Source organism: Pteropus medius, unplaced genomic scaffold (assembly GCF_902729225.1).
Source record: "Pteropus medius unplaced genomic scaffold, Ma_sr-lr_union100, whole genome shotgun sequence".
NCBI classification, from domain to species: Eukaryota; Metazoa; Chordata; class Mammalia; order Chiroptera; family Pteropodidae; genus Pteropus; species Pteropus medius.
This window is the reverse complement of record NW_024342473.1, coordinates 4,858,295-4,874,939: the sequence shown is the minus strand read 5'-3', so window position 1 is coordinate 4,874,939 and position 16,645 is coordinate 4,858,295. Positions and strand designations below refer to the sequence as shown.

Below are 16,645 nucleotides of genomic sequence, written 5' to 3'. Positions count from 1 at the left end.
GTATAAGAGGTTGGTTTTAATATCCCATCATCTCCCTTGAGTAGTTCCAACTGACATTCTTTATTACAAAGTACACTATCTTGAATTGCAAATACATATTTGGAATATTTTCTGTTTTAGCTCATGTCATGAAAATATAGTATAAATCTCTGTGGAGACATTTTGCATCTATTAACAATAATTTGATACAGGAGAAAAAAAATTCCCGAAGTATTTTTAATGATAAAAACAAAAGCTTTAAATCCACAGCTTCAGAATAACCTCAAATGTACACATGTGCAGGATTAAAGAGTATCATTACACTTGCTTTGATAAATAGAATAATATATCCTCACATTTTACCCAAACGATATATCAACATAGAGACACTTGGAAGACACTCAGATTTGCTCATTCAGATTAGACATCATAGCCAGGTTTTCTAAGCATTTAAAGACCACACCAGAAATTCTATTAGCTCATGAATACAACATGCCTTTGAAATTCAGGAAACTGAATAAAAGGTATTGGGTCTCTTCCCTTTTTTCTTTATTTATATAAGGCTACTGAGCTATATTTTCTAAGCTATAGCTGAGAATATTTCATGAGAAATAAAATCATTCTGTATTTTAGTCTGCCTCTCAATTTCGTAGTTATAAAATGAGTAAATTGTTTTAAGATTTTATGTATCAGACTCTAAGAATCTCAATATTGTAACAACTAGTGCAAACATTTTAATAGTGACATTTAAAAATAATTGCAGATTTACATTTCACAAGTCGTGTTTAAAATAATATATTAGCAGAATATGACTCTATTAAAGTGATTCTGGTTAATTATTTCTAAAGGATGACTGACAGCAATTGCAATTAATATTATCTGAAATGGTCAAAAAGTAGAATTATTTAAATGTTTTTCATCATTGAAGACACTACCATCAGCCTCTATTCACACCATTGCAAAATTGAATTAAAATTTATAGTTATAAGTAAGGACGGATATAACTATATTGCTAAAATACAAAGTATATATGAACTACTAGCCTTGAATTCTAGGCTTTACATAAATATTGTCTAATTGTACAATTTAACCTCACTGTGATCCTTCTCCACATATATAATGGGAATAACTGCCATATTATTTCTACTACTTTCATTGTGGCACATTATAATATCTAAATAAATTTAGTAAAAGTCCCTATTTTTACATTATATAAGAAAAGGAAAAAATATATATATCCATTTAAGAACAGCATTTTTAAAAAACCATTACTAGTTAAAACATTAATATTTCATAGCCTATACTAATTAAAAATAAAGAACCATGATTTTTTTTCTTACGGTGAGAAAAATCAACTAAAGGAGTACAAATCGATATTTCTTGACGAAGCTCTCAAGCAAAATTAGGTATTTTGCTGGTTTCCATGACACTACAGGCACATGGTTTTTTTTTTTAAATTTTACTGGATGTATCATTCATACTCAGAGATGTAAAAATATAATATAGAGCATTTGGGGTTCTGGAGGAATAGTACTGTTAATACAATTATATGATAGATTGAATTTTCCACTACTATTCCAAGTGCTTAAAATACAACTTATCAATTTTCATTTGTTAAATGTCTATTATAGTTAAATTTTAGGAAGAAAATCCTAATAAAATATATTAAATTCAAAAACATATAAAATAAATACAAAACATCATTAAAATGGAACAAAGAAATGGGTAACAAACCATAAGAAGCTCTTTGTGGAGAATAGCAAAGAACTAAGAATCAGGCATAAGTAAAGAGAAAAATAATTTAAAAATTTGAAATATCGATTTAAAAGTTATAGTAAATGAGTAGTTGATTGGGTAAATATACTTTTTTCATATTTTTTATTGTGGTAAAATAGACATAATATAAAATTAACCATCTTAAACATTTTAAGGGGACAATTCAGTGGTATTAAATACATTCGTAATGTGTAAACTTCATCACTATCCGTCTCCATTAACTATTTTACCTTTTAAAACAGAATCTTTATATAAGTCTACTGACAATAATTCCCCCCATTTCTCCCTCCTCGTAGCCTCTGGCATCCACCATTCTATTTTCTATTTCCATGATTTTGATTACTCTTAGTATTTCATATATATGGAATTATACAATGTTTGTCTTTTTTGTAATTGGCATATTTCATTTAGCATGATGTCCTCAAGTTTCATCCATGTTGCAACATACGTCAGAATTCCCTTACTTTTTAAGGATGAATAATGTGCCATTGTTTGTGTATACTACATTTTGCTTTATTATTTATCCATGTATAAACAGTTGGGTTGTTTCCATATTTTAGCTATTGTGAGTAATGCTGCTATCAACATGGGTGTACAAATACCTCTTCAAAAGCCCACCTTCAATTTTCTGTGATATAGACTCAGAAGTGGATTGGTCTATTTTACGATAATTCTATTTTTAATTTTTTGAGGAATCTCCCTCCATACTGTTTCCACAGCAGCTGTACCATTTTTGCCTTCCCACAAACTGTCCACAAGGGTTCTAATTTCTCCTGTCCTCACCAATACTTGTTACTTTCTGTTTTGTTTTGGTTTCTGGTTCTAATGGGTATATAGTGGGTAGATATGTTTTTGAACATTTTCTTCTTTTTATGATACTCTTTTCCTGTGGATTACGTGAAACACTTTAACCTGGGCCTTTTGTCCTATCCCTTTTCGCTCTTCTTCCCCTGCGTAAATGTTGCCAGGGTAACATCATCTACATTATCAGTGATGATGAAAATGTTCTATAATCTGTTTAATGCAGTGGCCACTAGCCATGTTATCACTAGGCATGTGAATTGTGGCTAATGAGTTTGAAAATATGAAATTCTAATTGTATTTAATTTTTTTAAATTTCATTTAAATACACATGTGACTAGCAGTTACTATATCGGACCATGCGATTCTAGATCCTACTTCTTTCTGAGCTCCAACAACATGTATCCAATTGTCTCCCTGACATATTTGCCTAGAGACCCTAGAGTATCTCAAACTCTACATGACCTATGTCAAACTCATTATCACTTTCTCCAAGCCAGCCCTTAATTTGGTTAATTCAATACTATCAACTTTGCTCAAGATAGAACTATTGAAATTATTCTTTACTCTTCACTTCACTTTACGTCCCATATCCAGCATAATGATGTCTCTCAAATCTGTCTTTTGCTTTCCAAAATACACAACGTCATTTCTTACGCACTACCACAAATGACCTACTCTTTAAAGAATTAGCAAAGTAAATTCATTGAAATTAAAATAAAGGTAAAATTTTTTAAATTTCTCAATGACATCTCTCTGATAAATTCTTTAAATCTCCTAGTCAGAGGCAAAGCTCCATCTTCTTTACTCCCATACCTTGCCATATTACTTTCATCTTTTTTAGTACGTTATAATTAAATTATTTGCTTACCTATTTACTCCCTTGAACCTACTCCTGTGTAGTAATTGGTTTTGTATTTCAAGTTTTTGCTTCATCCTTGGCTTATAGTAGACTATCATAATGCTTAGATAACTAATAACAATTTATGATCTAAATGTTGAAGATTTAAAAACATAATTAGAAAATTCCTACGTGTAGAAGGAAAAATAAGCCTATTTCAAAACATAAATCCATGATGATTTTTACTCACTTATTAAAGGATTAAGCAGCTAAGATTTACATTGGTATTTTATTCATGTTTAGCCTTTGGAGGAATTAGTTTGGCTTCTATGATAATTAAAAAAGACAAATGCTATTTTTTAAGGTAATTATAGAGGATAAGGAAACATCTTCATCATCAATGCAGCATATGTTGCTCTCTGGCAACTTTATACTGTACCACCTGACTGTCACTGAAGTCATGGTAAATTACACCTTTTGGAATCAATGTCGAGTTTCATTCATTACTTTCTTAGGTTCCATGCTTTATATCAAAAAGACAAATAAATTTAAGCTTTGGTAAAAAATTTTTAAAGAACTATAGGACTACATTGGAAAACTACTTTCAAGGACAAGGATTCACAGCTCAAATTCCATGTATGAGTGTGGTTTAGTTATTTATTTAAATTCAGAAAGGCATCAATTATAAATTATTAACTTTCTAATACTTAAAAATTATAATTTAATCTGACATAACACATATTTGTGATCTGTAACAAAAGCTCTAGAATGTAAAGTTAGTTACCTGGAAAGAATGATAGATTGCATTACATGAGTAAATATTTATATTAGACATATATATTTGTTAAATATGTGATGGTGTGATGGTGTTGTATGTCCAATTCAATCTTTTATTGTAAGAAATAAGGAAAAGTGTCTTCAATACTTCTGATTTATTGAAACTGTTTTAGTACTGATATCATACCAATAATATTAGTGCTTTGTAATTTTACAAAGTGCTTTTTTATATTTCATATGATTGTTTAATAATTGACAGTGGCAGAATTTATACCAAGCTAGGTCGAATTACTCAAAGTCCAATGTTATTTCCATAATATCACAGTACTATGTGGCCCAGGATTGTACTAAACACATGACACACGTTGATAATACCACCAATATCCTTATTGAAACAAAATATTCTAAAGATGTTAACCCTTAACAAATCAAATTTTTTGTTCCATTTGTATACACTAATTTATCAGTGTACTCTCAGCATTTAATTAATTTAGTTGTCTGCTTTTATGTTTGAGTTCTTTTTTTTCTATAAAGTAAAAATGGAATTCAGAAAAAGCAGGTAAAGTCTACTTTGAATAATTTAGCCTTGTTTTTTTTTAATGTGTTAATAATTATATTCAATTACATATATATTGAGCTTCTAGAAAAGATATATACATCATCTTTTCAATCTTACAGAAATCCTAGTAGGGAAAGCCATTATGAGTATACATCTTTTTTGATGTACAAAACAAAGTTCTACTAAATAATATAATAAGTTGGGAGTCAAGATAGAATTGAAATCTATGCTCAATATTTCCTAATGTATTCTCTATTGAACCCCTCTAAAAAAATCAAAAAAAATTTTGACAATCAAACAAAGTATCCTTTTATGGTTCCAAAAGTTCTGCTATTGGTGAAATAAGATTCAACTTCTAAAGAACAATATTTTTCCTTGGACTTTGTCTGCAACATAAGTGGTTACCAAAGGTAAAAATGATGGCTGGGAAAACATAATCAACTTTGGATAAATATAAGTGGTCAAACTGTCATTGAACTCTTGCTTCTGTATTTAAGCAGGTTTTATTTTGTCATAGACATAGAATTCTTCCAACATTCATCATCCATTTAATGGAGAGATATATAGATATATACTATATAGATACCATTTAATAAAGCAGTCCCCAACCTTTTTGGAAACAGGGACCAGTGCTCCTATAACAATCTAATACCTGACGATCTGAGGTGGAGTTGAGGCAGTGATGCTAATGCTGGGGAGCAGCTACAAATACAGATGAAGCTTTGCTCTCTCGCCCACCACTCATCTCCTACTATGCAGCCTGGTTCCTAACAGACCATAGACTGGTACCAATGGCTTGGGGGTTTGAGACCCCTGATTTAATGAATAAAGATACCTATTATACATATACATATATATGTATATATGTAACATATATACATATATATGTATATATAATATATATATAATTTATATAATATATATAATATATATACATATATGTATATATAATATATATATATATAATTTTACAGTATAGAACAAATAAATTTGATGCCTAATATAGGACATCATATAAATTTTTATAGTTTACCAACCAGTTGTTTAACTTGTCATAACTTGCCTTTTGGGGATAAAGTTTATAGAGAATATTAACATTTCAGAACATTTAAAATAATCCAAATTCTTTATGTTTATTTGAAAGATTGAATTATTCTTAAATCTTCTTAGTGAAATTTTACAACTCATGTTGCAGACAAATATATATATTTGACACATAGAAACATTTATCCAAATATATAGATATATGTACTCATTCGAATACACACACACACACACACACACACGATATCTTTTTCTATTTATCTACCTAGCTGCCTACCTTTCTATCTATCATTTCTTCAAGTATTAGAAATGCAACTAAAATTTTGAATACTAAGGAGTTATTTTTTTTGGAACCTCTTCTATCTTTCTACAGCCAAATAATAGTGGACAATCAAAGGATGGAGATATTAAAAACTAAATCAAAGAACTAGAATAGAGGAGAAAGTAAAAAGTGTTATAAATGTAGTTAAGATTCAGTTATTTTGAGCTTAGGAAAATTTGAAGTAAAATGTGGTCCAAACTTCTTTTATTTCAAAAGTTCAGAAAAAAATTCACATAGCTCTTAAATGTCCGGGGTAGACCTAGGATTCTAGTCTTTGTATTCTGAGCTCATTCTATTGCCTCTCTTTGAGCTCAATTCATTATACCACATTTCCCCATTCTAAAGAAAAACAGCCTTGTAAACTTTCACTAAGAAGATTTAAGAATAATTCGATCTTTCAGGTAAACATATAAAATTTGGATTATTTTAAATGTTCTAAAATGCTAATATTCTCTATAAACTTCATCCCAAAAGGCAAATTATAACAGGTTAAAAAATTGGTTCATAAAATATAAAAATGTATATGATATCATATATTAGGCATCAAATTTATTTGTTCCATACTGTAGAATTTAATATTCTCTATATTATAAAATTTCAGGTAAGAATATACAATAAAAATAGGCATGACAATCACAGAGTAATAGCATTTATTACAAACACAGCCTATCTTTTTATTAAAGAAAGGAGCCTTTTTTTACTGCAACTAAAAAAGTACCTCAATCAAGTACTTTAAATATTGAAATCAAATTTTGAAAATACAGAAATTCAAAGACCCATTTTGTGTTGCCTTTAATCTAAAGTGAAGGGGTATGCTTGAGGATACACCATAAATCTACTTTCAGATTAAAAAAAAAAAGTTAATTGTTATATTAAGGATTGATCTTACATACAAATCTTTAGTTATTGGTCTGTATGATCTTGACTGAGTTGCTTAGCACCTTCACTCCTTAGTAAAATAATAGGAGATACTTAAAATCCTTTCTAGTATAGTCTAAATATATATATTTATTATTTATTATATATTTACATATATAATTTTTATATTTATATAAATCTATTTCTCTTGATTGATTTTATTTTTTACTTTTCTCCACCTACCAACAGGAAAAAACCTAAAACTTTCCTAACATTTATAAATGCCTTCCTCTCTTACCTTAGTAATAGTTTCATGAAGGGTGAAAAAAGGATCCATTTCCTCAATTTTTGTTGCATGTTTAGGGAAAAGGGCCTCAGAGAGAAAACTTGGACCCTGTGGAAAATCAGAATAGAAACATTTAAAACTCTTCATTGATTTTATCTTTCAAGTGCTTATTGGATTTTCTTTAAAGATTCAAAAGTAAATTCCTTTAAGGTTTCTGCTGATTGTTAGACTGCATTCCACTGATCAAATTAACAAATCACAGAATATTTATAAATTAAAATAAGTATAATTCTATATCTCTTGACATTATTTGTATTTATAAGAGAATATTTTCTTACTCCAAAGAGAATTCTTTGCATTCCTACCTTTCAAAAAATGCAGACTCGTATGTAGAGTAAGATACTTTGACTATAAAAATCATATCTGAAACCCTTTCTCTATTCTCTACACCAAATTCTATGTTTTAAGGCTGACAGAGTGGACTGTTTTTGATAAACATGATTGCCAATCAGAAAACCTTAGGCAAAGTGTGCACAATATTATAAATATTGCAAACCTCACTTGAAAACAATAGTAAGATTTATTTTGGTTAGAAGGGTGTCATGGCTTTACATATAAAGTGGTAACATGTCATATCAGAGCCTTAGTGTTAAGATGGTTGAAATGAATCAGAGATACTGTAATTAGTCATTTTATACTGGCAGGTACAGACACATTTCAGTATGCAAGAAGATAAGGCATACTGATAATGCTACTATCTGCTATATTCTCAAAATTTATATCTCTCCTCAAAATACATATGTTGAAATTTTAATTTCCAAAGTAATGGTATTAGGAGATGGGAACTTTGGGAGGTGATTGGGTCATGAGGATTTCATTTTCATGAATGAAATTAGTACCCTCATAAAAAAGGCCCCACAGAGCTCCCTAGACTCCTCCTCCTTGGGAAGGTACAATAAAAATTCTGCAACCTGGATGAGGACCCTCATTTGACCTTGCTGACATCATGATTTTTAGACTTCCAGCCTCTGGAACTGTGAGAAATAAATTTCTATTGTTTATAAGCCACCTCGTCTCTGACATTTTGTTACAGCAGTCCACATGGACTAAGACACTATCTAAAATAATGTTCGTGCAGTCATCAACATTATTAGCATTCTGTGAAATGAGTATATTAACCACATGAATATAACTTTTACTTGAAAATCTGAAGTAACTAGCATTGTTTTTCTAGAATATAGAAAACTCGAGATAGGATATATGCATGCATATAGATGATTAATAAATAGATGGATGAATACATATACATAGATAGATAATCTTTTGAAGGCTAATATGGAGAAGATTGAACCCAGTCTATATCAACAATGATCACAACAGAGTAACAAATTTAAGCTGAATTTTATTAGATCTACTTATTAGAGCTATTTATTAGAGCAATCCAATAGCAAAACAGACTATTATGGGATATATCAATGGTGGAAAAGAAATTAAGGTAATGTAGTTGATAGACTCTGAAGTTGAATGAATGAGAACTGAAACCAACATAATTGCAATTCCCTATATATTAAATAATTCTGTGATCAGGCATCCTTGTCACCCCCTATTTTGAGCAATACTGCAATCAAACAAAAATAATTTAGCTGTTTGTTCCAGCATATACCCACTTTTGGATGATAAAATTACAACTCAACCAAGCAAATTACCTATGAAGGCTAACTAGCTTATTTACCAAAAGTTGTTTTATGTTTGTCTTCATTTTGCCTGGCAATCTAAAATGAATTAATCAGAAACTCTGCTCAGTCTCAAACAGGTCCTCACTTTGTAAGTCTTACCGCAAAAGCTAGGCAAGAAGCTTGAAACAGATTCCCTGTCATAGCCCCCCAAAAGAATCAACCCTGATAACCCCTTAAACTGTTAAGACCCTGATAACACCTTAAACTGTTAAGACACTATTTTTCTGTCTCGTAATTCACTCAATCTGCAGCACTTTGTTACGGCAAACCTACTAAACGGATACACTCAGTCAAGGTGGTATTCTTTCTTCCTGTGATAGGTATAATAAACTTAATTTTGTTTAGCAACAGGAATTTTTGGAAGTATTTTGGGTAGTCAACATAAAAATAGATTAAAATTTTGGTTTCGCCATTTAATAATTGTGTCATCTTAAGCACCTTACTCTCCAAAGGATTAGTTACTGAATCTAAGAAATTTGGATAATAATATTTTATAGACATATTGTGAACTATTCAATGACTGCCACAAAGGAGACACTGTATTAATGGTATTGATGATGTTGTTAAGATGATAAATATCATAATGATGATAGTGAGGGTAGTAATGATAGGGTGGTGATTACCTTAAGATGCTGAACTAAAGGAAATCCAAAAACTTTATCTATGACCCTATGAGAAATAATGCACAGTTTGCATTTAAATATGTTCATTTTTCAAATAGAGATATCTTTGAATTAACGTCAGTGAACGTATAACATGGGCAATTTGTGTCATTCATTTCTATTTAATAATTAAGCTTGAAATTCTTAAAAGCTTTGCTTTGCAAGTAGTTTTAAACAAACTTCTTGAATAGGTTTATCTTATTAGTTTACTTAACTTCATAAACAATGCAAAACTTCATAAACAATGCAAAGGTAAAATATCTGCTAGTCTCAAATTAAATGATCCCATAAGAACTTCATAAACAATGCAAAGGTAAAATATCTGCTAGTCTCAAATTAAATGATCCCATAAGAACATAAATCGGAAGTTATAATTAATGAGATTTTTATTAAACTTTCAATTATTCAATAGCTGAACATATTTAATTATCCATATGTGCCTTATTCTCCAATGTAATCTCCTTTTTTCTCTTATTCCTTTAGCTATCTCTTGCCATCCATCCTCTTTGTTTCTAGTGCCTTGTTTATCATTTAAAAAATACTGATTTAACACTTACCATATGCCAGATGCTGCACTAAATACAACGTGGTCCTTAAATTCATGGAGTTTAATATAATGGGATTTGAACACATTATAGATCAAACATCACTGCCTTAGAAAATATTAATACACCATCATTCTTTTTCATATATACATAAATATAATAATCATAAACAGGTATTTATATATCCTGACTTTAAAATAATGAAAAGATTACAAAGAAGGATATGTTTGGTAAATGTTTCTACCACTATTACATTAACTATGAGTGATGGCTGCTTAATAATGGCTCCCATCTGTAGACGGAGAGAGGAAAGCAAAGCACCATTAACCATACTGAAAGTGCTTTGGTTTAGAATAGTACTTTGATAGACTGAAACCAAGTATTCTTGAATAAATTAAGAAATTGAAAACTTAACACTATGTCTGCCAGTTGGAGATAACAGTAAGAATATTACAAAAGAAATATTGATAAAAAAAGTCTATCCAGGGTCCAGTCAATTTTTCTCCCTAGTCCCTTCTTTACTTGTCTTTTCTGTAATATTTAACAATATTTAGCAAACTTTCCTTCTGTCATCTCTTTTGCCTAAAGGCCATTATTTGACAAATGGTTCATTTGTATATTATTATCTGTTTATAATTGGATTTTCTTTTCCCTTTTGAAGCTTACTGTTATTTCTAAGTGGTCTACCCTCAGTTTTTTGCTTTCCACAGGCTCCCTATGTGGTTCTGTCTACTTTTCTGGCTTTAACTACCAGCTTCAGATTAATTGTTCTCAAATATTTATTTTTAAGCTTGATCTTTATTTTTAGATCATCATTTCTGTTTCTCTACAAGATCCTTCAGGCAAATTAACTTATATTCCAAATTTTGATCATGTGTTCCTCCATTGTTATCTTCATTTCTTACCTTGGGTAATACCATAATTTTGCCCAAATATAAAATTTTATGCCATCCTTGACTCCAATTTTTCTCTTCATATGTACCATAGAACTGTACTAGTCAACTTCCTTCTAATCTATATATTTAGATGATTCTCTATGAGTTGTTATCCATTGCCACAGTCTAGTTATTTATCACTTTCACTCAAACTGCAGTCACTATTGTCTATAGACCAAAGTCCAAACGAATTTGTATCTTTTGTCTTTTACCTTTAAACAATTCTTTCTTTTCAAAAAAATCTATTTAAACCATTTTCATACAGCTTCTGCTTATGTTGAACAGGCTATTCACCAAACTTTGAATATGCACTTACTTTTACTATCTCTGGAATGTTCTTCTTCCATCTGTTTACCCGACTTCTTTCTATAATTGCTTTCCTTGAGCCTTGCCAACCTATTAGCGTTTACTGTTCTCTTGTCAGTGTTTCTGTATCACTTTATATTTACTTTTAGTCATTATTTATTACATTACATTTTTGTTATAGCTCTGTTTTTCTTACTATACAATAGCCTTTTAAGACTTGGGATCCATTTCTTATCATTATCCATAAAGTTGAAATGTAAATATACTCGTCCTTCTCACTTCAGAGAGATCATGTGAGGATCAAGCAAAGAAAAAAAAAAAAGCATATACAAATGCTCAGTAAGGAGAAAAGGACTACACTAATACTGGATGATGTTTGATTTTTACCACACTTGTCAGAGACTGCTTTTCTATGTAACTAAAAGTTATAGCTTTTAAATTTAAATTAATAGAAATATATATTCATATATTGAACTCTATGTGATATTTCTCTTTTAAAATCTACAACTGTTAAAACAAAATTTGAAAACCATTGTTGTAGGTGACAGAAAATCCTTGGAGGGCTTTAAATAGAGCAGGTGATATTTTCAAGTATGTATTGAGGAGAGCACACACTGACACATATGTGAGAATAAATTTAAAATAGACATGATAGAAACAGAAAGTTCAGACAGAAGGTTATTGCAGTAATACAGTGAGGAAGAGTGAGAAATTAAAACAGTACCATGGTAGTAGAAATAGGTAAGAGGAGATGAGTTTGATAATGTTTGAGATAACATTAATAGTACCTGATAATTAATTTGATGTGAAAGTCTTAAAAAGGCATCAAGATTGCAAGCATTTCCAGGTTTGATAAACTGAGCAAATACAAATTTCACTAAGTCAGAAAATATAGAATCAATGAAGGTTTAGGGTAGAAAAGAAAAATTTAAACTTTTGAGGTGAGGTGTTTATGGGACATCTGCATAAAGTTTCCCAGAAGATGAGTAACTATACTGTTTAAGACTGATTTGGTTGAAGACCAAACTCTGGACTGGAGATACAATCATTTGAGAAGTATGTACATGGTAGTTAAGATGTAAAATGAACTACATGTAGACTCAGAAATATATTGTGTGTATCTGAGGTCTCTGAGTGACAAGAAAATCTCTGATGGCACTGATATTTAAGATGTGGAAAAATAAAACCAAACGTCATAGATAGTATTGTCAGAGAAACATAAAGGAATCATGTGAGTGTGATTTCATGGGAGTCAAAAGATCGAGAATATCTGGGAATGAGTAATCGATGCTTCAGAGGATGTAAAGAAACACAATAAAATAAAATAAAAAAAAACATCCATTAGAAATAGCATTTCTGAGATTCCTGGTATCTTTTATTAGAGTAGTTTCTGTGGATTCATGAGTGCAAGAGACAGAATACAACCAGTTGGGGAATAAATGTGAGAAGTAAAACGTCAACTATATATTATTCTCTCCAGAAATTAAGATTAGGTTGAGAAGTTAGAGAAATTAAACACTAGCTTAAAAAAGTTAAAGACTCAAAGAAAAGTTTATTTATTTATTTATTTATTTATTTATTTATTTATTTATTTATTTATTTATTTTGATAGGGCTGTTGTAGATATAGTTTTAATGTGAGAGAAAGGATCCGGAAGCTAAAAAATTATTTTAAAAATACAAGAAAATTTGAGGAAAATAAATAGAACATAGCTCAGTAAAGTTACCCAGAAAACATAATTATAAATAGATGAGCCATTGGAAAGAAAGATGTTGACATGAGGGTAGAATATGGGAGAAGACAGTATTAGTAAATAAACAGAGATGAAGAAAAGAAAAGAAAAAAAAACTTAAAGGTTATGTTTAATTTAGTTCTAGACTAGATGGAATTGACTAAACTTCAACTCATTGCCATACCAAAATATACCCTTTACATTTTTTTTTCAGAAATAATCATTTAAAATATTTAGTTCATGTAGACTTAGTGGGTATTAAACTAGTTAAAAGAATTTTGCACATTCCTTCTCTATACAGTTGGCATTCAATGAGCATAACTTGGAATAAATAAAATAATAATAGTGTGTTTTATGTATCAGTTCTCTACATATATCACCTAATTTAATCTACACACATACTCTAAGGTAGGAACTATTATTGCCCCCTCTACAAACGCGGGAATTGAGGACCAATGAGTTTCAGACACTAGCTCAATATCATCCCATAAATACATGTTGGAGCCATGATTCAAACCCAGGTTTATCTGACTTCACAGCCCACACTTTTACATTATGACATATCTCCTCCTTGCTGTCAACATTTCTTATAGCCTAAGATTCTGTGCTTTTGAATTTAAGTAAGAAAGAATGATTTCCCCTGCTTCTTGTTCCAATTCCCTCTGAGCCTTAGTCTACTCTACGTAAGCAGCATAAACATTAGGTGCAGTTTAAAGGATATAATCAAAGACTACCTGCTTAGACTAAATAAAATTGAATGTAAAAAGCCCCATGTGCACTTCCTTTTTTGCGATATTCTCATTTCTGCAACGGATGTGCACATCAATACTTAAATTTAATATATGAAATTAAAACACTCATAGGCTTTGAATGGCACTGACATTCATAATGTGCTGGCTAAGGAAAAAAAAGTAATTACAGCCATAATTTTTGAAACATAACATTCTCATCATTCCAAGTAAAAAAGACCTGAGATAATGTGGAGTTTGAATAGAAGTGTAACAATTCAAGGGTCAAATGTGGAACAATATTATGACATTATTTTCTGAATTCACTCATTTTTTTTTTCATTTTAATTATTTTTTCAATTCTAGGAAAGTTCATAGCATTGCTTTATTGAAAATATTCAAGGCACCTTTATAGTTCTATTCATATTGATCTAGTATCCTAATTTTAGACCTGGATAAAACATTATAAATCTTAATTCAACCCAAATATACAAAGTGAAACATGGAAAAGTCACAAAATAGTTATAGGAGAGACAATACTAAAAATTGGCTGTGCGTTTGTGCATGTGTGTGTGTGTGTGTGTGTGTGTGTGTCTGTGTGTATTTCTTAAACATTTTGCCTTTTCTTGTAAAGTAGTTTTGAGATAGGGATAATAAATATAATACAAGCCTTAAAAATGTGAATCACTCTAATAAATTTACATTGTAGTTTTGGTCTTGAAGTTTTTACATGCCAACAAAATACTTCCATAGGATCCAGTCTTCATATTTTAGACTTTCTTCAAGCTAATGTCCTTTACATATCTTGCCTTCTTTTATCTCTTAATCATTGAATGTGTGCTTGTCTTACCTATTGATACACATCATGCATCATCATTTTACATCACACTTTCTAGATAGATAAACAGGAGACAGAAAAAGCTAATAAAGAGCAACAAAGATACAATAAAAGATGCTCTTAACAGTATTTTACAAATAAGGCATTTTATAACAAATGCCTTTAGTAATATTTTGATGGTAAATAATTAAAATTTAGTGAAAAGATGTTAATAAGCTAATAAGCTTTCTTAATAAACACGAATATTTCATATAGTAAAACAAATGAATGGTGTTTCTCAATGCTTCCATATCTACACTGCCATTATGAATAAGAGAATAACATCTGACAATGCCTGACATAAAGAACAGGCTCATGTCGAGGAACCCCACAAAGTTTGGTTGTGTTCACAAAGTCACTTAAGAAATTACTGGATCCAAAGTCCCATTTTCAGACCTGTAACCTCTAAGATCTCATAACATTAACTCTGTAAAGAGTTGTTCTTAACTCCACAAACAAGTCATAAAGAGATAACTCATCTCTTTTTACATCCTATCCTTTAAACTTCTTTGAGAACTTCTCAGATTTCCAGCAAAAGAAGAGGGAGTAACTAACTTGCTGATACTGCTTACAATGTGCAAGGGACTAAGCCAGCATAGTGTCACATTCAGAAGGAAAGAGCAAATATAATATTCATTGTTATTTTTTCTAGTCACTCTTAAACAGAGTTATCGGAAGCTATGATATCCTGTAATATGTGCTTTTTTTAAAAAAAAGCATCAGCCTATAAGATAGAAAGATGTCTTAGAAACTAGCAACTTTTTCTGAAAACAACCATTGACTGCTTGCAGGTACTTTGCTTCTCGTATTTTTCACCAATAGCCCTGCACCTTGTATTCATTCTGAGACTTTAGGGAAGACTCATTCCTAGCCTCTTCCAGCTTCTGGTGGCATTAGGCATTTCTTGGTTGTGCCTGCATAACTCATATTTCTGTTTTTGTCTTTACATGCCCTTGTCCTCTGTGTGTCTTCTCCTTTTCTGCTATTGAGATACTTATTGGAATTCAGGCCCACTCAGGTAATCCAGGATGATTTTATCTCATATCCATAATTGTATCTGCAGAGACTCTTTTCTCACATAAGATCACAATCATGGGTTCCAGGAGACACATCATTTAACACACTACAATCCTCATGTCTTCAACAGGCTTTCTATACTAAAGCCTGGGAAGGTTGTTTTTAACAGCAGAAATCAAGATTTCAATTAAAATTCAGACTATTTTTGCTTCTCTTTTCAAGAATAACTATAAAATTGAAGGAGTTTACATTTATAGAAGAACCTTTAGGTGAGGCACTGATAAAAGCTGTCCTAATTAAGTAGTTGTGGATTAGCTACAAATTAAAGGTGTTTTCTAGTTTTGGAAGGTATTTATTTAAATGGGTATACAATTGTCAAAACCTAACTTAAGATTTGTGCATTTTATTGTGTATAAACTGTATCTTAAAGGAAAACAACCTTCCTAGATAAGGAAAATTATCATCATACCAAAGAGATTCTTCATGTCCTTTTTTAGTATGAATTTTGGTAAATTCTGTTACAAATTTAGTTAATGTGTTAAAGTTTTCCACATTGTTTTAATATATTTTATGATATCCATGACTATTTAAAATGAATAAAATAGTGTTATTATTATTTTCATCTTATAAATGAATAAACTAAGAGTCAGAGACATTATCTGACTAGACTTTGCTAGTAAGTGGTATAAACTGGATTAGAATTCAGATCTTCATATCTAATCTTCTGCTACTTACACTCCATAACCTTGCCTGTCTAATACCCAGGTAAAGTGAGATTGGTAGTCAGTCCTAGGCAACACAGAAGGCACAATTGAAATAGCAAGACAAGAAAGAAGTGTTCAAGCTTGTGAAACTGAAGTGGCT

General features: G+C 30.5%; 1 protein-coding gene across 6 annotated transcripts in view; it reads right to left on the bottom strand.

Annotated features, from left to right (window-relative positions):
• The window catches only part of NAALADL2 (N-acetylated alpha-linked acidic dipeptidase like 2), a 1,088,713-nt gene that overhangs the window by 130,825 nt on the left and 941,243 nt on the right, over window positions 1-16,645 (bottom strand). For all 6 annotated transcript variants that reach the window (XM_039865076.1, XM_039865077.1, XM_039865078.1 and 3 more), the window contains one exon: window positions 7,256-7,351. In XM_039865076.1, coding sequence (XP_039721010.1) covers window positions 7,256-7,351 — 96 coding nt within the window. The remainder of the gene's footprint in view (window positions 1-7,255; window positions 7,352-16,645) is intronic.